This window comes from Maylandia zebra, linkage group LG18 (assembly GCF_041146795.1).
Source record: "Maylandia zebra isolate NMK-2024a linkage group LG18, Mzebra_GT3a, whole genome shotgun sequence".
NCBI classification, from domain to species: domain Eukaryota; kingdom Metazoa; phylum Chordata; class Actinopteri; order Cichliformes; family Cichlidae; genus Maylandia; species Maylandia zebra.
In genome coordinates, this window is record NC_135184.1 from 38,245,830 (window position 1) to 38,268,495 (window position 22,666).

General features: G+C 40.6%; 1 protein-coding gene across 3 annotated transcripts in view; it reads left to right on the forward strand.

Moving 5' to 3' along the window:
* LOC101474670 (short chain dehydrogenase/reductase family 16C member 5) overlaps window positions 1-22,666 on the forward strand; it is a 29,523-nt gene that overhangs the window by 4,664 nt on the left and 2,193 nt on the right. For 2 of the 3 annotated variants that reach the window (XM_014411248.3, XM_024805998.2), the window contains exons 2-6: window positions 758-1,085; window positions 3,909-4,040; window positions 4,229-4,328; window positions 4,614-4,758; window positions 8,448-8,573. In XM_014411248.3, the coding sequence (XP_014266734.3) occupies window positions 765-1,085; window positions 3,909-4,040; window positions 4,229-4,328; window positions 4,614-4,758; window positions 8,448-8,573 (824 nt within the window). In that variant the 5' untranslated portion in view covers window positions 758-764. Of the gene's footprint in view, window positions 1-757; window positions 1,086-3,908; window positions 4,041-4,228; window positions 4,329-4,613; window positions 4,759-8,447; window positions 8,574-12,438; window positions 12,797-22,666 lie in introns of those variants that run through there. The other variant, XM_014411249.3, reaches the window with a different exon arrangement.

Sequence of the window (22,666 nt, forward strand, 5' to 3'; positions counted from 1 at the left end):
TGCTTATGATCAGAAAGATAATTTGAAAACCAGTCAGTAGCTTGGTCTGGAAAGCCAATATCTAAAAGTCTGTGACATAACAGCTTATGATGTACTGTGTCAAATGCTTTTGACAAATCTATAAAAAGTGCCACACAGTAAAAGCTTCCACAAAGTCATTTAAAACTTTAATCGAAGCTGTGACAGTGCTATGTTGCTTTCTGAAACCAGACTGATCGGGGGAGAGAATATTATCCAAATATTTCTGTCATTCACCAGATTTGCACTCCAAATGAGGTAGTGTATGATAAATGAGGGGCGCTTGCTGATTGTACTCATTATTTATTTACACTTATAAATGGTCCTGCCTGCAAGTTGCCAGTATCAATGCTGATACACGGTGCATTCAGAAAGCATTAACAGCATATCCCTTGTTCCACATTTTGTCACGGTACAGCCTTTCTTAAATTATTATTGAAATGGTGTCGGTCCTAATACAGAGCCTTGAGGTGCACCTTTTGATTATGATTATTCCTGAATTCATTTTTCACAAAATTCTATAATGCCCCAAAACAACTTGCTTTGAAGTTCTTTTAAATTCATTAAAGACAAAACTAAAAAGAGTCATAGGAATAACACAAAGGTTTCTGTAATCTGACTGAAGCTACTTGTATAAAAAATTGGAGGAAAATCATTTCATCAAGATTTCCAGTCTTATTCATAATACCAGGAAACGTTTGTTTTGTTTTTGATTGATGTCTCTCTTCTTTCTTTCCAGATTCATTATGAATTTCTTCTTGGAAACCATCAAAGTACTCCTTTTGTCCATCTGGTACAATGTGGAGTCTTTCATCTACTTCTTTGTGCCAAAGAAAAAGAAGAACATTGCTGGTGAGGTGGTGCTCATTACAGGAGCCGGTAGTGGAATCGGCCGTCTCATGGCTCAGGAATTTGCAGCTTATAGCACCGTGCTGGTGCTGTGGGATATCAACCAGGAAGGGATGAAGGAAACTGCTAGACTGGCTAAAAGTAATGGAGCCAGTCGAGTCCACTACTATATCTGTGACTGCAGTGACAAGAATGAAGTTTACAGAGTGGCTGACCAGGTAAAGTTTCTGGGTGAACATTAGACCGACGTGCCTGTAGCGCAACTGGCATCTACTTCGTTTTTGACTTGAGTTAACATCGATGTGTACGTGCAACAAGTTAACCACCTGAGCTTATTACAACGTCCAAACTTTCAGTGGCTTGAAAATAAAAATACATTATATTAGTCTAAGTAGTTTTAGACCTTTTAACTTTTGTATTCAAATGATTTTAAGTCTTCAGAGAAATCTGTGGTTTCCCTCATTGTCTAATTCAGGTTCATTGGGGGGCTGGAGCCTATTGTAGTGGGTGAAAGATGGGGCGCACCTTAAACAGGTTTCTACTTGTTGCAGGGCTAACAGAGAAATGACCATTAAGAGTCATAGTCACAATTTAGAATCAGCAGCTAATCTAACCATATATTTGTGATGGGTGAAGCTGGAGTACCTGGACTGCTACACAGAAAAGTCCCAGGAAGCCAGTGCTTTTAACTGTAGGACGTAATTGCTGTGCAGCAACAGTGCTAACCACTGGATCAACATGTTACTTACTTTGTTATCACACTGTCTGATCCATTCACTTTAATTCAGTTTTTTGGCTTGTGACAATGATGCTATGGTTGCACAATTATAAGAAACCATATGAAAAATTTATGACATACAAGTTGTTCATAATTTCTGCAGGAGTTAGCAGAGCTGCGTAAACGTTTGCTCATTAAGACCCCGTTGAATGCTAATGATGTGTTAATTCTCTCCTACTTAACAGCACATGGAGCTTTTGCACTTATGAGTAACTCGCTCTCTCACACTCAGCCACACACACATAGTGATACACTAAAATTAAAATTAGCTGCAGACAGCTTGAGTAATGCCGTCCTTTGCATTGTTGACTTTTCATTTATTTGAAATGCTGGTGCAAAGTGGCAATGACAGCAGTCGTGTTAATCACAGTGGCTCCTACAGCAGCTTTTCCCTCATCGTTAAAGTGAAGCTCCGCATATTTTAGGTATAATTCTTTAGGGCAAAAAACCCCAAAACAATAATAAAAATAATCCAAAGACTAAAATGCACCTTTCTCTGACTCAGCAATTAATTAATTCATGTTTTATATTAAGACTTTTGCTTTTTGTACACATCTGTATACATTAGCAGTACGGTTAAATAATTGATTTGTCCTTTCATGTGTAGAAACATGAGTCAGCAATAACCATCGAGTACAAGCATCACTTCCTGCCTTCTGTCTTGTTTGTTTGGGTCTAGATCAGCATTTCACAGGAAGATTTAACACTGAAAAATGTAAACAGAATGAATATACAGTGTAGGAAGCTGTAAATGAACGGACACTCACACTACTCCCCGGTAGTGTTGCTTAGCGGCGTTACTACTCGTGGTGTCATTGTCCACGTCACAGGCGTGGGATCGCTTTACCTTGGCCACGCCCGCTCCGGCTGAGGAGCCACCACGGGCCGTTTTAAGTGTAACTGTAACCATCCAAACATGTTTCTCTCTTTGCATACTCTCTCTTGATTCAGTTTGTTGTCTGAGGTTTTCTCTAAGATGGAAGCTGACAGGATCTTTGTTTTATCACTTTATTGGGAGGCTTTTATTTTGTGTACCATAATGAAATATTTTCTAGTCAGTGTAACATAATGTAGTGTGTGTTTGATCTCCAACTGAATTGTGAATTGGTGCTATTTAAAATTTAACTAAAAAGTGAATCTAAATGTTATGTAGACTGAGCCTGCAGCGCTGTGAAAAACTGTTGGCCCCGTCCTGATTTCAGGTTTTTTGTATGTTTGTCACACTTGCATGTTTGAGCTCATCAAAGAAATTCAAATATTAGATGATCAAATATTAGTTACATGACACACAAACAGGAAGGCTTTTAAGAGGGAAGAAAAATCCATACCTACATGGCCCCATGTGGAAAAACTGATATACCCTGATCTGATTTAAATCTGATTTAAACTGATATACTGGTATACAAACCCCCCGTTATAACAAATTCATTGTGGTGTCTCACAGCATTGTAACGCTGAGTTCAATGCCAATTTAGCCACATCCAGGCCTGATTACTGCCACACCTGTTCTCAAGTGTGCAAGTGTGACAAGAAATCACTTTGAATAGAACCAAAAAGATCCTCAAAAACAAGACGACATGGCACGATTCAAGGACATTGAGGAAGAAATGAGAAGCTAATTGAGATCTGGAAAAGGTAATGAAGCCATTTCTAAAGCTGTGGGACTCCAGTGGACCACAGTGAGAGCCATCATCCACAGATGGCAAAAGCATGAAACTGTAGTGGACCTTCGCTGTTCTCTTAGGGTAATTTTGGTCGGCCGGCTTTTCCTGAGAGGAGTCATCCGAGATCACCAAAGACCCCAGAACAACAACTGCAGGCCTCACTAGCCTCAGTTAAGGCTACTGTTCATGACTCCACAATAAGAAAGAAACTTGGCAAAAATGGCCTGCAGAGCAGTTCCAAGACAAAACCCACTGCTGAGCGAAAGGAACATAAATGCTCGTCTCAGTTTTGCCAGGAAACATCTGGATGATCTCCAAGACTTTTAAGAAAATACTCTGTGGACTGACGAGACAACACTTTTTCACACCGCTGTATGTTTGAGTTATGTCTGTGCATCACTGAGGCAGCTGAGAGAACAACAACAGCTCTTCGTCTAAATCACAGATCAATTTCAAGACAACACAGATTGTTTGGGAAATCATAGAATCTCTTTTCCTCATGCATATCCTACAGCTGTTGTACATTTTACTTTGGAGTATCTTTTTTACAAAATGATATTTATTCATACGTGATGGTTTTTCTTCATTCCTTCATGTAGGTGAAGCGAGAGGTGGGTGATGTCAGCATTTTAGTGAACAACGCCGGCATTGTGACAGGAAAGAAGTTCATGGATGCTCCTGATTCACTGATTGAGAAGACCATGGATGTCAACATCATGGCTCACTTTTGGGTCAGTCAGTAAAGGACATGGACAAGTCTCCACATGATTTTACTAGCAGATTAGACAACACTGTGATATTTAATTTGGCATTAACGTCTCCAGTTGATTCTTTAGTAGAATTTAAGAATGAATACGACCTTTTCTGTTACAGCAGGTGATTTGGTCTTTTCCCCCCCCCCTTTTCTTTCTCCCCTCAGACCTACAAGGCCTTCCTTCCTGCTATGATTGCCAACAATCATGGGCACCTTGTCAGCATTGCCAGCTCTGCTGGACTAATAGGAGTCAATGGATTGGCAGGTGTGTTTTCTTCCCTAAACATGTGATGCATCTCAGTAATTCTAAAGTTGAATGTGTTGGATGAATCCCCTGTTTGACACGTGGAGCTTGAGAACATGACGTATTCTTTAATCTATTTATTGTTTTTATTAAGGACTGAATTATTTATTAAGCCATCAGTGTAAAAGTGCATACTCCCATACGTGATCATTTTAACTAAACAAATACACTTTCTGGTATTGGTGAAGTAACCTTATTTAAGGAACATCTCTTTGTAATGCTTTGTCTTATACCTTCATTCTGCAGACTACTGTGCCAGTAAATTTGCTGCAGTAGGGTTTGCAGAGTCTGTGGGTCTTGAGCTGCTAGCAACTGGGAAAGATGGTGTCAAAACTACGATTGTATGCCCGTACTTCATCAACACCGGAATGTTCGATGGATGTCAAACTAAGTAGGTCATGCTACATGGTTTCCATTTTTATGGTTTCAAATGTCACAGGTGTCATTAAGAACCTGTACAGTGGCTTGTAAAAGTATTCGGCCCCTTGAACTTTCCCACATTTTGTCACATTACAGCCACAAACATGAATCAATTTTATTGGAATTCCAGGTGAAAGACCAACACAAAGTGGTGCACACGTGAGAAGTAGAACGAAAATCAGACATGATCCCAAACATGTTTTACAAATAAATAACTGCAAAGTGGTGTGTGCGTAATTATTCAGCCCCGAGTCAATACTTTGTAGAACCAGCTTTTGCTGCAGTTACAGCTGCCAGTCTTTTAGGGTCTGTCTCTACCAGCTTTGCACATCTACAGACTGAAATCTTTGCTCATTCTTCTTTGAAACAGCTCCAGCTCAGTCAGATTAGATGGACAGTGTTTGTGAACAGCAGTTTTCAGATCTTGCCACAGATTCTGGATTGGATTTAGATCTGGACTTTGACTGGGCCATTCTAACACATGGATATGTTTGGTTTTAAACCATCCCATTGTTGCCCTGGCTTTATGTTCAGGGTCGTTGTCCTACTGGAAGGTGAGCCTCTGCCCCAGTCTCAAGTCTTTTGCAGACTCCAAGAGGTTTCCTTCCAAGATTGCTCTGTATTTGGCTCCATCCATCTTCCCATCAACTCTGACCAGCTTCCCTGTCCCTGCTGAAGAGAAGCCCCCCCAGAGCATGATGCTGCCACCACCATATCTGACAGTGGGGATGGTGTGTTCAGAGTCATGTGCAGTGTTAGTTTTCCGCCACACAGAGCGTTTTGCATGTTGGTCTCATCTGACCAGAGCAGCTTCTTCCACATGTTTGCTGTGTCCCCCACATGGCTTGTGGCAAACTGCAAACGGGACTTCTTATGGTTTTCTGTTAACAATGGCTTTCTTCTTGCCACTCTTCCATAAAGGCCAACTTTGTGCAGTGCACGACTAATAGTTGTCCTATGGACAGATTCCCCCACCTGAGCTGTAGATCTCTGCAGCTCGTCCAGAGTCACCATGGGCCTCTTGGCTGCATTTCTGATCAGCTCCTTGTTCGGCCTGTGAGTTTAGTGGACGGGGGGGGGGGAGACGTAGAGACGTAGATTGACCCGTAAATCGAGAGCTTCACTTTTATATTTGGTGCTTTTTTTACCACAACTGACTGATCGAACTAGTCAGGTGCTGCATCACTGCAGCCACAGAACGAATCAGTCTGTCGATCTCCCACTCCTCTCACTCATGAACAAGACCCTGGGATATTTAAACTCCTCAGTAACTGGTCCCTGACCTGGAGTGGGCCCTGCACCCTTATGTAGCTGAGGATGATGGCCTCAGACTTCTCACTCACTCTGCTTCATACTTGGCTGTTAACCACTCCGATGTGGGATGGAGTTCACCACCTGATACCAACAGAAGCACATCATCTACAAAAAAACAGAGATAAAAGTTGCAAAAGTCGAAATTTTGAGATTTAAGTCAAATGTATTTTGAGAAAAAAGTCAAAATGTGGAGATTATGGTTGTTTCCAGACAAACTGCGGCAGTTGCTGTACCCTATAAGTTTATAACGTAGTACTTCAGAATCTCATTTAGTAACAAGGAATGAAGTTATTTCTCTTTTGGGTCAAGTACAAGGACATTGAAAAGATGGTGCAGAAAGTTGCTTATGGCCACACAAACTTGGAAGAATGGATTTATACAGCATGAAATGGTTGTTCATGGACAGATTCAAGGCTACCAACAGTTGCATCACAAGTATGCTGATCAGTTAGTAAAACTAACTGTCTATACAAGGCATTTTGTAGCTGTGGCAGTTTGTCTCGAAATAACCGTAATCTGAATATTTTTACTTTTTTTTCTCGAAATAGAATTACAATAGTTTTTCTTAGTGTCACACCAATATTCCTCCATGCTACAAACGGAGATAGATGCCACTGTTGTCAAGGTGCATACTCCTCTTAAAGCATGGAGTGTCTGAGCCATCATCAGAGATGCGCCAGCCCACCAACCATCACCACCTCACCAGATGAGTGGCTCCAAGAATGCCTTAAGCAGCTGAAGATGCATAAAGATGTCGGACCAAGCCCTTGCATGATACCATTGGGCGAGGACGTGCTGACATCAAGAAGTGCTACCAGTGGCTAGAAAAGGCCAATGTAGACAGAGGCTCTGATTATTGTTAACAGGCCTAAGCAGCAGGTCCACAGAGACAGGAGCCTACCCCAGCTGACATGACCTAAGTTGCAGATTCTGCAAAGGTGTCCCAAGACGCCATCTAGCACATAGTCGCAAACCACCTTGCTGACACATATGAGGACTAGAAGTCCTGTTACACTTCCAGTTTCACACAAAAACAGCAGCTGCTGACCAAGTAACCAAACATATTGGTTATTAACCAGGAACAGAAGACCACAGGTTATGTGATGGAAGTGGACTGGCAGCACTGAAAGTGCTAAGCCACATGTTAACAGACACGACTGAACATGAGGTTCCTTTTTTTTGGGCACACGCTTACAGCCACTTTATTAGGTACACTGTTCAATTGCCTCTCAACACAAACATGTGATCAGCCTACCATACAATGCAATTGGGCAAGTAGACATGGTCAGTACGACTGCCTGAAGTTTAAACTGAGGATCTGACTGGCATCAAACTGAGACTTCAGTGACTTTGAATGTAGCATGTAGCATGTAGCATGGTGTCAAACCATGCTTCTTAGTGTTTCACAAACTGCTGATCTGCTGGGGTTAATCCCACCCAGGCATCTGTAGGATGGCAGAGACTGGTCCAGAAATTAATAACCAGTGAGTGTCAGCTGTCTGGGTGACGAGCTGATAGGCAACATTAACAAGGTTACTGTGACTTACAGTAAAATTTCCTCCCTTACTGTAATGTTTGGATGGCAATGTCAGAATGTCAGTTCATGCTTGTGGAGATGTTACGGTGTGTGTGTGTCCTGTTTAAATAGTGTTCAGTTGGTACTGAGTATTGTTGCCACAGTGTCCATCCCTGTATCACCACAGTGCATCGAGCCAGATAAGGCATCATGTCATAAAGCTCAGTCAGCTCAATATTGTTTCTTCAACATGGCAATGAGTTCACTGTAGTGGCCTTCAGCTGCCACATCCCAATGAAGCAGCTTTGGGATGTGGTAGGTTCACATTATGCACGTGCAGCCGACAGATCGGCAGCAGCTGAGGCCATGATGTCAACGTGCACCAAAATCTAAGTACTGTTTTCATCACCTTGTTTAATCTATGGCACAAACATTAAGGCATTTCTGACAGCAAAACGGGGGCAAACCTGGTGCTAGTACGGTGTAACTATTCATAGAGTTGCCATTTGTAGCATTATTGAAGGGTAAAATCTTTTTAGGGGGCCTGTTTGTGCAGATTCCAATAGTCTGTTTAAAATTAGAATTACATGTTGTATATTTGGTGTGATGAATGTTATAATACACATCATGTAAGCAGATGTAGTGCATTAATTACATGAATTATATAAAGTGTAATAATTTTCCAAATCATTTAAAAATCTACCCTCTGTAACCTTCAACCAAATATCTGATTACCCACCCAGATTGTCGCAGGAGAACTTGAAATGGAGAACTTGACAAATGCTAAGTTCAGTGCTTTTTTTTTTTTGTCTCTTTTTTGTGTTCATCAGGTGGCCAAAACTGCTACCAATCCTGAATCCTGATTATGTGGCAAAGAAGATCATCCATGCTGTGCTCACAGACCAGGTCTACTTGCTTTTGCCTCGGAGCATGTACCTCATAGCTGGTCTGAAGAAGTTAGTCACTACCTTTCTTTGTTTCTTTCACTTGCACACAGTTCCACACTCACTAATGTAGAGATATCTGAAGATTTATCCACTTCACTTGTCCCATATTTTGTCATGCCTTATCACAAAATGGATCATTTGTATATCCCCATTGGAAAATTGAGGGTGCAGAAATTGGTAAAGTGAAATAGAACAAGTGCTGGGGTTTAATAGACCGCCTGACCTACCTCAAGATACAGAAGGCCTTGATTGGTCCTTCCATAGATCAATGCACCTATCTGGGGAAGGGTAGAGAATTTCCACAGCACTGAAGATCACAGTGAGCACAGTGGCCTCCATGTGTAAATGGAAGAAGCTTAGAACCACCAGCTCACTCTTTGGAGCTAGCTCCCCAGATGATCTGAGGGATCAGGTAGAAGGGCCTTAGTTAGCAATTATAACCAGATGGTTGCACTCAAAAAAACTGGAGCATTGCTGTTTGGAGAGAGAACGGTCCAGAAGGACTGGCTGTTTTGCAGCACTGATCATTTATACGCAGAGGCCAGACAGAAGTCACTTCTTAGTAAAAGGCATGTGGCAGCCTGCCTGAAGTTTGCCAAAAGGAACCTGAGGGGACTCTGAGATCACGAGAAATTAAATTCTCCAGTCTGATGAAACAAATATTAAACTCTTTTGCCTGAGCGCCAAGCGTCATGTCTGGAGGAAACGAGGAACTGCTTATCACCTGACCAATACGGTCCCTACAGTGAAGCCGGGTGGTGGCAGCATCATGCTGTGGGGATGTTCTTCAGCAGCAGGAACAGGGAGACTGGTCAGGGTGGAGGGAGATGAATTCAGCAATGTACAGAGACGTCCTTGATGACCTTTTCCAGAGCACTCTGTACCGACCTCAGACTGGGACGAAGGTTCATCTTCCCCCTAAGCACACAGCCAGGATAGCAGTGGCTTCTTATCATGTCCCGAGTGGCCCTGCCAGGAGCCAGACTTGAACCGGCGGGGTTTTTGTTTTTAAGGTGAAAAGTGAATTGAATCCATTTTGAAAAAAGGCTTTAAGATAAAAATGTGAAACAAGCGAAGTGCTGTGAATGCTTTCTGGATGCTCTGTGCATAACAAATATAGTTTGGCTGCACTCCACTTTCTGGTGAAAACACTCATGCAGCAATGCACAGAAATTATGAATGACTAACTTTTTAATAATATTGTGGGCTATTTCTGGGGTCATGGGGGCACCAGTCACCATTCTGTGTATTTCTGGTTGTACTCTGGTGATTCAGGTGGCCTTGATGGGAGTGGGAGTGGCCTAATGACACTGCCTGTTGCTCTCTGGCCTTTGCTCGACTTGGTTAACTTCTAGTTTTTGTTGTGATGCATGTTACCATCTTTGAAGGTCGATTTTTGCTGGAGGTGGGGTGTTGAGGAGGATCATGTACACATGTTCACACGATGGGGCGGGGAAAGGCTATCACAAGAATACAAGGTGATGGATGTCTCTACCTGTAGCTGGTGACGTTTCACCTACAGGAATGGGACAACCTGTCAATATTTACCTGAAGTCCAACCTCGAAAAGAAGGCCTGGCCAAAAAAACGGGACTTTAGACCCTAAATCATATTTAGTTAGAATAATGTAAACCATATCAATAAATCCTGTATCCATTTTTACATATAAATATTAGGGGTGCAACGATACTCGTATCGATATTGAACCATTCGATACAGTGCTTTCGGTTCGGTACGCATATGTATCGAACAATACAAAATTTTTTATTTATTTTATCAACTTTTCTTCTGATGATGCTGTCTGTGTTGAGCGCTCAGTGGATCTGCGTTCGACTTATCCGCCTAGGCTGCACTGTCGAGCGCAGATCCACTGAGCGCAGCGCAAGCTAGCAAGACAGAAGCTAAGCTCGTTGCAACATGGCAAATTGAACCTCCCCCACCCTCATTCAGATCTGGCGTTTGGAATTATTTTGGTTTTCATGTGACGTATGACCCTGAAGGTAAGCGCGTCATGGACTAAAGTAAAACAGTATGTTGGATGTGCCACGCAATGCTCAATTACATGGGTGGGAACTAGTGTGTTAGCTTGTTAGCTTGTTGGCCGTCCAGCCCCACGCACGGGGCGATCCGCGGTAGCTCGTTAACGGAGATTTGCCGTGTTGTGGCGTTAGCGTCATTTCAGATTAACGCTGACAGCACTAGTGGGAACACAACGAATATGACTGCACATTTACTCCGACAGCATCCTAGTGCAAAGACAAGTGGAAGCAGACAACAAGCATGCATGCTACAAACTTTACCCGAGTCATTTAGACAGCCGTTAGCACAGGATTCTCCTTATGGGGACCTGATATGTTTAATATGCTGCTGAGAATATAGCCCAGAAGAAGCGTCTAGTAGAGCTTTTATTTTGAAAGAGCCATTTCTCTGTAATAAACTCTCTTTTCCAAAGATGAGGGATTCCTCAATCAGATTTATTTTTTATTACTTTGTTGTTTCAGCAACATTAAATTTAAAAACTGTACTTTTGAGTTAAAATATATATTTATAATTTTAATAAATGACAAATTAAAAAAGCATGAACATTTTTTTGTATCAAAAAAATATGAAACCGTGACACCAAAGTATCGAACCGAACCGTGAATTTTGTGTATCGTTGCACCCCTAATATATATATATTTTGCCAGAATCTCAGCTTAAAGCTCACAAAATTATTTCAACAAACTCCAAACAGTTAAAACAGCAAACGATTAAAACGGAGTCCACATAAAGTGGTGATGTTCCTAAATGAGAAAAGGAGAAATCCAGATTCTAGGTTTTATCCATTTCTCAGCAGAGAGAGTTTTATGGCTTTGTCCAGCAGCTGAAGCTGTGTCACGAGTTCCATACATATTGAAGGATGTCAGTGTGTCAGTTTGAACTGCTGTTAGCAGAGTTGGAAACAGATCTGAGGAGGAGAAATCGTTTCAGAGAGCCCAGTGAGCCAGACCAGTGTTCATCAGTGTGTCTGTGGTAAAAATGGTAACATTTTCCTCTTTCTGTATCATTGTATATGCAGCTATGAGCAAGCTTGTTGCCAAATACAGCGATTTGGTTGGTCAGATCAGTTTATTCGGATCCAAAACATCTGAAGAGTCAAGCTTGGTTTGACAAAAATAAATTCAGCAAATTCGTCCAATAAAAATACACGATTGGTGTGAACGGCTGCATTAGCAATAGGTAGTCCAAAAGTATTTTTAACGCACAAAATGTTCACACGGACGTCGTATGTCTGTATGTCCGGTGTGAAAAGGCACCAAATTTAAAACCAATTTGATACGTGCAAAAACTTATTGTATATTTAAAAACAAAACAAACCCAAAACTGATTCTGAGATTTATTTTGTTTTTAATTATTTCTTTTTGCCCTCTTACTAACGTTTCCAGAATGACTCAGACCTAAATAATGTCTTTGGCACACACTGAACTCATGCACACTAACTAACACTCATAAAGATTCCACTTGGATGACTTTTGTGCCAGAATACAGTAATGTTGCATGTTGTTTATGTAATGGTCTTATCGTTGTCGGTGTGTTTGGTACAGTAGTTGTTTCAGGTCTGTCCTCGTCTTTGTCATCTTTTTGTGTGGATGTTTGTTTTTAGATGGATACATCCCAGCAATAACATGAGGTTAAACTTGGCTTTAAACTGATTGTTGAAGAGAAATATTATTTCCTTATAATTAAAATGACATCACAGCCATCACTGGCAGATTATTCGATTGCCGTAATGGTTACATATGTTATGCATTTCATTAAAATGACCTTGGTGCTGATGGGGTTATATTTCTGTTGTCCTCATCCTGTTCTCTTTTATTTCCCTCCATCATCGTCAGTGTGTTACAGTGGAAGCTGCGCTACCTCTTTGGCCGTTACATGGAATTGGCCGTTGAAATAGACTGCCACAAACGCCTCAGTGCACACTGAAATGTGTTTGGATGTTGTGCTCAGCTGTAATCTCTAACCACGTACAGGGCACATTGTAGCTCGGACTGTTGTAACGTGTAACGAAACATTCTGCAACCTCCGTCTGTGCTAAATGTTGAAGTTTACTAGGAGGGATTTGATGCTTTATTGACCATGAAACCCAGCACATGACATTTTTACATGTGATGGTGTATTTACATGTAGTGAAGCCATGAGTGCTATATAATATCTAAAATGTCAAGTATTAAAGACAACATTCAGATACTATGTCTTGCTCTCATAACACTTATTTAACTTTCATTAAATTTGTGTTTCCCTAATATTGTATTCGCCAATGTCATTATACTGAAACAAGATGTGGGGTCAAATCTTCCTGGACCTGACTTGTGCTACAAAGCTGGATTGCTCTTACGCAGCTAACTAACCCAGTGGTTTAAGAACTACAAAGGTGGATCATTTCTTATTGGGGAAGATTACCATGGCAACTCATGCCTAACTGGTTTCAGAGCATGTTATAATCCAGATTAGAGATCAGCAGGTATCGGATCAGCCACCGACTGACCAAGATCCCTAAGATCTCAGATGTTTCAGATCCTTAGGATTCCTGGGACCTCGTTCCATGAATTAGATTGTTTTTGTTTTTTAAGAGCATCTAATGTCTTTGTGTTGCCTCAAACACAAAGTGAAATACTTGATTGTAATTCATCTAATCCCCAATTTAATGATAGTGTTGTCATATTGATAAATCTGTTAATTTTCTGAATTTTATTAATGTGAACAAATGAAATGGCTGTAGCTCAGGTGGTAGAGCAGATCAGCTACTGAGCTACTGTTGGTGGTTCGATCCCCGGCTCCTGTCTGCATGTCAAGTGTCCTTGGACAAGATACTAACCCCGAGTTGCTCTCCGATGCGTTCATCAGAGTGTGAATGTGTGTGAATTAGGGCTGCCACGATTAGTCGACTAGTCACGATTACGTCGACTATTAAAATCGTCGCCGACTGATTTAATAGTCGACGCATCGTTTGAAGCTTTGTAAGATCCCAAAAGACGCAGGAATAAGTAGCAGGATTTAAGAGTGTAATAACGGACTGAAACAGAAGATGGCAGCACTGCATGTACAAGGATGCCAGCTGCCGTTAAATCCCGAAGAAGAAGCAGCTGTGTCCCAGAATTCATAGCGCAGCCCAGCTCAGTTTCCAACAATGGCGGCAGCTAGTTAGTTTTAATGTTACTCTTATTATTCTTTCTGGGTCACAAAATAAACGTTTAACATATTTCAGGCAAGAATGTAGCTGTGTAAACCTCAAATATCTGCTCAGTTTATCAAGACACCGCATATTTTCAAAAGCGCTCCGACGTTTTCAGAGACGTCTGTTACCCACTAGCTCGATAGCTAGCCGGGGTTTAACGCTCACTAGAGCCGTGAGAACATCGGACTCCCGGCAAATTGTTTTCAAACCCACCGCCGTCTTTCGCTACTCAGGTTAAACATGATATATGAGTCACTTAGATAAATTAAAATGTTATTGTTTGGCTTTTTTTAGTATTTTATTTGTTCCTGAGTAAATCGGTTTGGCTGAGATTAAAGTTATAGTTTTTACACAGCTGAATAAACGTCAAGCAGACAGCTGATTATCAGAAGTGTGAGATGCTCGAGAATTTACTCCGGTGTCCTGTTATATTTTAGATAGCAAGGAGTTTATTAAACTTCACTGAAACAATCTGCAAATTTCATTAAAATTTAATAAACTATCATCTTGTCTTTATTTTTAGTTAGCACATACCTTACACACTTAAAGCTGTAAGCTAATGATAGTTATATAAGAGCAGATGCTGCTGGTGCAATAAGCTGTAGTTTTACGTCCAGTGGATGATGATCTGATTAGTCGACTAATCGCAAAAATAATCTGTGACTAGTCGACTATGAAAATAATCGTTTGTGGCAGCCCTAGTGTGAATGCTTAAGTATAGAAGGAAGTGCTTGTATGAGTGGGTGTGAATGGCTGAATGTGGCATGTTCATTCATGTTCATGTACACAGTGCTTTGAGCACTCCGGGAGAGTAGAAAAGCGCTGTATAAGAATCAGTCCAATGTTCAGAGCACAGACTGTCTGCAGCCTGCATTTAAAACTCACCTCAAATGCATCTAGTTCAGTTTTTGATTTTTGGTCATTTTAGGCTCAACTTCACTCAAATACTGGAATCCTCTCAGACACGAGTCACTGACCAGTCTGGTCTGTTGAACAGACAGCTGCATTCAATTCAGTTAAATTTCATTTATTTAGTGCCAGAGTTACAAAGATGGAGATTATAGAGTTTGTTCTGAGCTGCTAATAAATCTGTGATGTGATCACCGTCTCCGGCCTTTGATGTTGACGAGTGAATGACTGTAAACGTGTTTGTGTCAGCTGCCAGTGCCGCCCCTCAGCCTCCAAGTAGATGCATGTTTGGTATCAATTTGAAAATCTTAAGTGTCTTCCTACTTGAGTTATTGCATTCACAGGATTTTCAGAAAACGTGACCCCTGACCTTGACCTTAAATCCAAGGTCACTGAGATTCTGACTCATCTAACATGCCAAGTAGGTACACCTGTGGTATGAATTTTAAAATCCTACATCATCTTGTTCTTAAGTTATCGCATTCACAAACCACGCTGCCTGTTATAATACAAATGTATAAAGACACAATATACACTGCAAAAGCAAACAAGTTTCTAAAGGCAAAGAATTTGGATATTGTATCAACTAGTCTGTCACTTTGTGCTCTGCTGGGGGAAAAAGACAAAACTGGATTAAAAAATATGGCTGAGGGACGCTACAGTAAAGGGCTGGCAGATTCTCTGAACGGAGGAAATGCAGCATTTGGTGATGTTCATGGGTTCCAGACGTGAGGCATTTAGTGACTGCACAATTTTCATTGTGTAAAAATTACATATTTTTTTTATTTGTTAGATATTTTTTTCTGCCTTTGAGACTGAAAATGTGTCACGTGTGTAAAATTGACTCTGATTATAAACAAAAATGAATACTTTTCTTAAACCTCTTGAATTACAGCTACTGTATCCACTTCAATCATCTTGTTTGTTTTAAACTCGTCTGTAGTGGTTTATTTGTTTATTTATAAGGAACCCCATTAGCTTCCACAACAGTGGTGCTGAGAAACAAAATGTAAAATAAAAATAATTTTCAGCAACCTGCTGGGTCTGCCCCTAGGATACAAGGGACACTTCACGCACCTAGTAAACACACTTGTGGTTAAGAACTTTAAGTAAAAAAGCAAGGTAGGGCCAAAGTCACATAATTAGGAAGTTTTTCCTTCATCATGTATTCCTACAGAGAAAACAAAGGTCTTGGAAGGATCCAGCTCAGCAGAGCTAATTTAAAAGACTTGAGACGTAGAGTGGCCACATCACTTCCCCATGACAGGTGTATCCCTGCTGCTGCACCATCTTTGCCTTTTGGTGATGCATTTAAAACTATGTAATGGTTAAACTTAAATATGATCAATCTGTTTCTATTAATGGGCTATGTACCAGCAGTCATTAAGGTGGCAGTATTTAAACTGTTACTCAGAAAGCATCTCTAGACCCAGCTGCCTTAGCTAATTATAGGCCAATCTCCAACCTTCCTTTCATTCCTTTTTGTCTTTTGAGTAGTTTCAGTCAGAATGTAACGATCATCACGGTACAGAAAGTGCAAAGTGAAGGTTACAAATGGTCTTATGGCCTCTGACAGTAGATTCTAATGGTAGTTACTCTGGATGGTGTTACCCTTTATGAATGAGGCTCGAGTATAAAATGCTCTGAGTGTTCGAGCAGAGTAGAAAAGCACTAGGGGAGACTCATAACACCACAAATGTCACCAATGAGGAAGGCGCTAGGAGTCTCACGATCATTTCAGTGTTTGCCCACATGACACAATCCCTGTTTTTGCATGGTGGTTGTCATGGCTGGAAACCGCTGCATGCAGGTTTTATTGGGGGGAAAACTGATTTTGAGGTAAGAAAGTTGATCTTTTGAGCAGGTTTAGTGCTAAACTTTGTTTAGTGCTTAAACTGCAAAACAGTGTGACTTACAGTAGATGAAATTGTAGTTTCTTAGGCAAACTGTGATGCATTTTCCCCCTGATCATTTCAAACCACAATGCTAAAGCCGTTAACAGATAATGGTAGGGTGGGTTGTAACATATTTTTTAAGTGTTACAACCATCCCCTTCCCTAAAGAAGAGTTTATTCATTTTTATACTTTTCCAGCTGCCTGGAAAAGGGATACTGATACTGGTGTGGCTGCTGAAGGCAGTCAGATCAGTGGCAAAGGAACATCTGCCATGTAACACTGAGTAGATGCTGCAAAAAGCTGTGAGACAGAGACCCCGTGATCCTTGGTAGGTTAGTATAGCAGCAATAAAGCTTTCTCCGAAGCGCAGGAAAAAGTGTTGGTTGACTATTCGACTTCGACAGCAGACCTGGTTATAAGTTAGACAGAATACTAGCAAAGGTGCCTGACCAATTTAAAAAAAATGTTTGTACTCAGTCGTTATTCCACTTCTTTTTTTAGGTCTGAAAGTTTTTTTTATTAGCTCACAGTAACTTATAACACCCACAATCATGTGGTGAGAAGCACATGGTTTACAATTTTTATGAAGCAGAACCACAGCCTGTTGCAGAGGAGAGCAGAGGCAACTAGTCATGAAAATAAAGAAAAACCATTAAAGGCGTGTGGTAGTGCATATATCAGTGAAAGCTATCCAGTTCTGCGAGGAAAGGGGAATCATGGCGCTTACCTTCCATCCCATCTGCACCCATGAACCTCATCCACTGGATCGCAGTGTCTATGACCCATTTAAGAAAACGGGAAATAATGCAAGTGTTGCCTGGATGAAGATGAATTCTGCCAAGACTATGATCATGTATTATATTCCAGGGATTGTCGAGGCTGCTCTGCCTCCAGCTGCAACACCCAAAACCATTCCATCTGGTTTACAGTCCACAGATATTTCGCCCTTCAATTCTGACATTTTTGAGAAATGTAGCGATGCACCGTCACGAATCAAAGACCGCCCAGAACCAGGTCCATCACTAAGATCTGCAAGTTCCCAGCCATGCTGTCCTCCAACTCTCCTAGGGACTTATGACTTCCTTACTATTTATGTCCTGTCCTCTAGATGAACCTAGTACCTCAGGGTTGTCTACAGCTCAGACAGTCAATTCTTCAGGTATACGGCCATTTTCAAAACCAGGGCCAAGAAAAAAGACTGGCAGGATCAGGAAGAAGAGGCAGTCTGAAATGATCATCAGTACACCAGTATGGGATGTGGCTCAGGTGGTAGAGCAGATCAGCTACTGATTGGAAGGTTGGTGGTTTGATCCTGGGCTTCCCCAATCTGCATGCCAAATATCCTTGGTATTAGTTAGTGTTAGTATCCAAGATACTAACACCAAGTTGCCCTCTGATGTGTTCATCGGAGTTTGTTAGTTTGCACTTGAGTTTAGAAGTGCTTGTATGAATGGGTGAATGAGGCATGTTGTATACAGCACTTTGAGTACTCCGGGAGAGTAGAAAAGCGCTATGTAATCCCTGACAATTTAATGTCTTTAGCTATTCAGCGATGCCTGCATCATCAGCTGGCATTGTGTGGGAAATGGCCACTATTCTCTAAAAGTAATGACGGAGCGGTATGCGTTCACACCCAGTAAATTTGTCTTCTCATTTTGACTTGCAAACCTGTCTGAGTCTCATGCAGAGGTTTGCCAGCATCTGAGGTGTCGTATTACAGATTTTTCTGTCTCAGCGTGCTGTTGCACACTGTAATGCAGATACAGTCATTCTTTCACTGTTTGTCTAGCACAGTTGATATTCAAGAAAGAAACTGTGCAGAAGAAAAGATGGAAAAGCTGTGCATTTCTCAGTTTTAAATTGTATCTTTGAGGACTTTGTTACTAGTAGCCTGTCGCAAAAACACATAATTTGCTCACATTTCTTTAATCGAATCTATGGGGAAAAGGGGGCAGACCTAACAAAACAATTTAAGGAGGATAAAACAGTATCTGAAAGTCATGTCCTTAAGAAACAGATGAAAAGACAGTAAAGACAGTCTCAGTGGAAGCATTGCTGTCAAGGAGCCATTCTTAAAGAAGGGAAACATGGAGAAAATGCTGAGCTATGCCAAATTAAACAAGAACTGGACTGAAAATCAGTGGGAACAGGTCTGATGGTGGAGGGACTTCAAATGGGAAATTTATGGTTCAAACCTTCATCAATAGGTACGAAGCAGGTCAAGAGAAAGACACAACAGCCATCTGTAAAACATGGTGCATGGTGCAGACTCTACCATGGTTTTGGGCTGGATTTTAACCAGTAGTATTGGGAATATTACCAAAATTGATCAAATTACGAAGCAGAAAAGTACTGGCAGATTTTGATCCACCATACAAACCTTCTAAAAAGAAGAGAAAAGAAGAAGAAAAAAGTGCTATATAAGAATCCGTCCATTTACCATTTAAAACAAGCACTAATGCAAGTGGACCAGAAAATAACCAATATTACAAGAAAGAGTATCTCAGGAAAAAATCAAGGCGAGCAGAAGAAAAATAGAAATGTGCCCAAAAAAGTCTTAAAGTAACGCTGAAGATTCTGAGACAGCAGATGACAAAAACTTTTGCGTTGTCTGTCTGGATTTGTTAACTCAAAGCCGGAGGTAGTTTGGGTAAAATGTCCACCCAGCCTGCACTTTAAATCAAACCTATATGTTTGTCACACAGGTGCATTGTACTAACTGTTTGAGTATTTGTAGTGTCATGAAAGTTTGTTTAGTGAACTAATTTACACACTGATACCACAAGAGTGTGTTTGAGTTATGGCCAGTCACAGAGAGAGGCGGACGCTGTTCTTTCTTTTCAATAAACCACTTTTTTGAAGCATGTTCTCTGGTGTAATTTTAATGTTAACACATGAGATCTGTGGTATTCTTGCAGGTGTCATTCATAGTAAACAAACAGGATATTTTGTTTAAAAGTACAAAAATTCATTGAGTTACAGATGCTTAAGCACAATGTGTTACAACCACACATGGCTTTCCCTATATAGGAACCTATCCATTTACCATCTCTTTAAATAGAGACTTTGTTATATAAGTTGTATTTCACCAGTGTAAGTCAAATAAAGGTTCCCAACTAAAAGCACCCAGGATGTTTGCTTTGTTGTCTTTATATACATTTAGCAAAATATCTTCTTATTCAAGGAAAAGAGCCAAGACATGAAAAATACAGGTGGGTTGATGCTTTTGGAAAATATAGTAGATATCTGAGGAAACAAATCTAAGGCAGCTTGAAGGGTTAGACTGGCAGCGTGGCAGAATAACAAATTTACAGGATGTGTTTGGTAGCAGTGTGTGATATTCTGAAAATGTAATCTTGAATGGATATGAAACCTGACTGAGTGGTGATGAAGTTAGGAGCTGCAGCCATTATTTGTGTAATGGATTTACATATGTTAATGATATTCCTGGTTCTCCTTGTTATAGTGATGAAAGCGAATGCAGGCCACAGTCCTATTTTAGTGTTTGTTCATCTGGTTCATTACAGTTTTTTATATAGCACCAAATAATAGGACCAAATCAACAAACAGTTGCCTCAATAATCGAGAGAAAAGACCAACAATCAGACAGTGTCCTACGAGCAAGCACCTGGCATCAATGGGGAGGAAAAAAACTCCCTTTTAAAAGGGTACTAGCTAAGAATTATGGGGAAATTGAAATTAGATGAATTGTAATAATTACTAATGATTAAATGTGAGTTTGGTGTGTAAATTTGCAAAAATAGAGTGGACTAAGAGTGAAGAAACTGATTTTGAGGTTTCTTCTGAAACTCAGCTGCTCCCTCCCTGAGCCTGGTTGTGCTGGAGGTTTCTTCCTGTTAAAAGGGAGTTTTTGCTCTCCACTGTCGATACATGCTTGCTCATGGGGGATTGTCAGATTGTTCAGATTTTCTTTCTAATATTGTAGGGTCTTTATTCTACAGTATTTATTTAAATAAAATCAATTCTAACATTAATATATAGAGGTGTATTACAATTTATGCCAAAAACATGAAGATGTATCATATCTGCAGTTGCCAATTAACAGTCTGTACTGGGAGTTTTCATCCTTTTTCGATGTGTCAAAAATATAATTCTCAGCTAATTGAACCTTGCACTCAAACTTAATTAAACTTTAATTGTTACTTATAATCATGTATGTAACTTTGTAATTTTAACATGTTGTCGTCTCTTGGCCAGGACTCCCTTGGAAAAGAGGTTTTTAATCTCAATGGGACTTTTCCTGGTAAAATAAAGGTTAATAATAAACTTAATATTTCTATCAGTTTTCTGTTGCTCAGTTACAGAAATGGGATAGCAGAACATCATATAGACATTTTGAATGTGGCATTTACTGTGTCAGTAATTCTGTAGAAGTCAACAAAGAGGAGAGATCGTAGTCTGTCTAAAATGTGACTTGCCTTTTCAATGCATTGGTGGAACTTTAAAACATTGCAGATTTTCTGTACAGTTTGTATGAAGGTGAGCAAATTTCCACCAGCTCGTATGTCAATCAACGCCATACTTTGCTCTCATTGGCTTCACATGCTCCCCTGGAAGTTCTGCCACTTCCCTTCGAGCACAGTTGTTTCACATGTAGTTGCTCAAAGTCACTGCATGTTATTCACTTTCCGCAGCTTCTGATCACCACATCAATATGAGTTGCTTGACACCTGAGTCTGAAGCTCCGAGAATAGTGAGGGAGGTTAACCCCTTTTGGTTATAAAGGCAGCAGAAGTGAGCAAAAATGTCAGCGCGTGAGTTTTACATAATAGTGCATTAACCTGTTAATGTGGTTTCCTGATCTCCACGATCTCCTCCCTCTTGCACCCATCTTTGGGTGTTTAAGAGGTTAACAGAAGTTGCAATGATTTCTTGCTGGGACTGTAAGGTCACATTGTATTTGACTGCCCTCAGCTTGCCAACATAAGTTAAAAGTCTAGTTGTATGAGCACTGTGTAAACTTCACATCACTTTACCCAAATGAGTGAAATCTGTAATACCTTAGCAATAACACTGATAATAGAAATAATAATGCACCATTTGGAAGAGCCAGGTCTTAGATAGCTGAAGCCCCCTGCACTGCTGCTGAATCGTTTTGTTCTTTAATTGTATTTCATGAGTGAGTGTTTAAGAAGAAAAGATGTCTGCCATTCTTTTCTTCTTCTTCCTCTAGTCCATTTATCTGAGGACAGGGCTATTATTCTCTATTAGAAAGATTTTTGTCTCTGGAAAACAGCTCACACAAATACAGCTCACAGATAGTGCCTCGCCTGTCACCTCTGTTCATTTTAGATAAAAGCCATTGTATCCGGGCTTTTAATAATGTGTTGTATTATCCTGCCTTGTCTCTGCTCCCTCTTTGAAGACAGTCATTGTTGGAGTTGTTAGTCATCCAGATTTCGCTACCAGTGAGAAATGCAAGCAACATTATTCTGGCTCTATGAAATTATTAGACATGACCTATTTAAATTAGAACAAATATTTTGTTCCATTAGGAGCTGTTTGTTAGATTCATTGTTATGCTTAATGCTAATGATGCTAATGAGGTCATCAGTCCTTGGAATGTTTGTTTATTTTTAAAGGATTGCTGCAGCACTCTTGTAGAGTTGCTGGAGGTACAGTTTCATTGTTTTAGAACTTCTCACGTGATCATAAACTTTCTAAGAACCAGCTGGCTAGCTTTGCTCTGCTGCCTTGCTCATCTTTACAGTGAGTCGTGTCCCGTCGAGGTGTCGTGTGTTTATTGAGTAGCTGTTTGGTTTCTCCAGTACATACACTATGTTGCTTCGTTTGTGTTTGGGAGTTCTGTCCTTGGGATGAAAGAGTTCATTTACATGTATGTGCTCCTTTTCTTTCTGTTTCTGCCTTATTGGGATGGGCTTTTGCCCGGTGTTGCAGGGTCCTGATTACTCCAAGTTTGTGTTTCAAAGGGTGATGGGAGTCAAAGAGTAGATGCTGGTCTGTGTGCGTGAGCTTCCAGTGAACGTAAATGTTGAGGCTTCCCGAGTCCTCAATGCGCCCAGCACAGTCCATAAATGGCAAACTATGGTCCTTTGTGT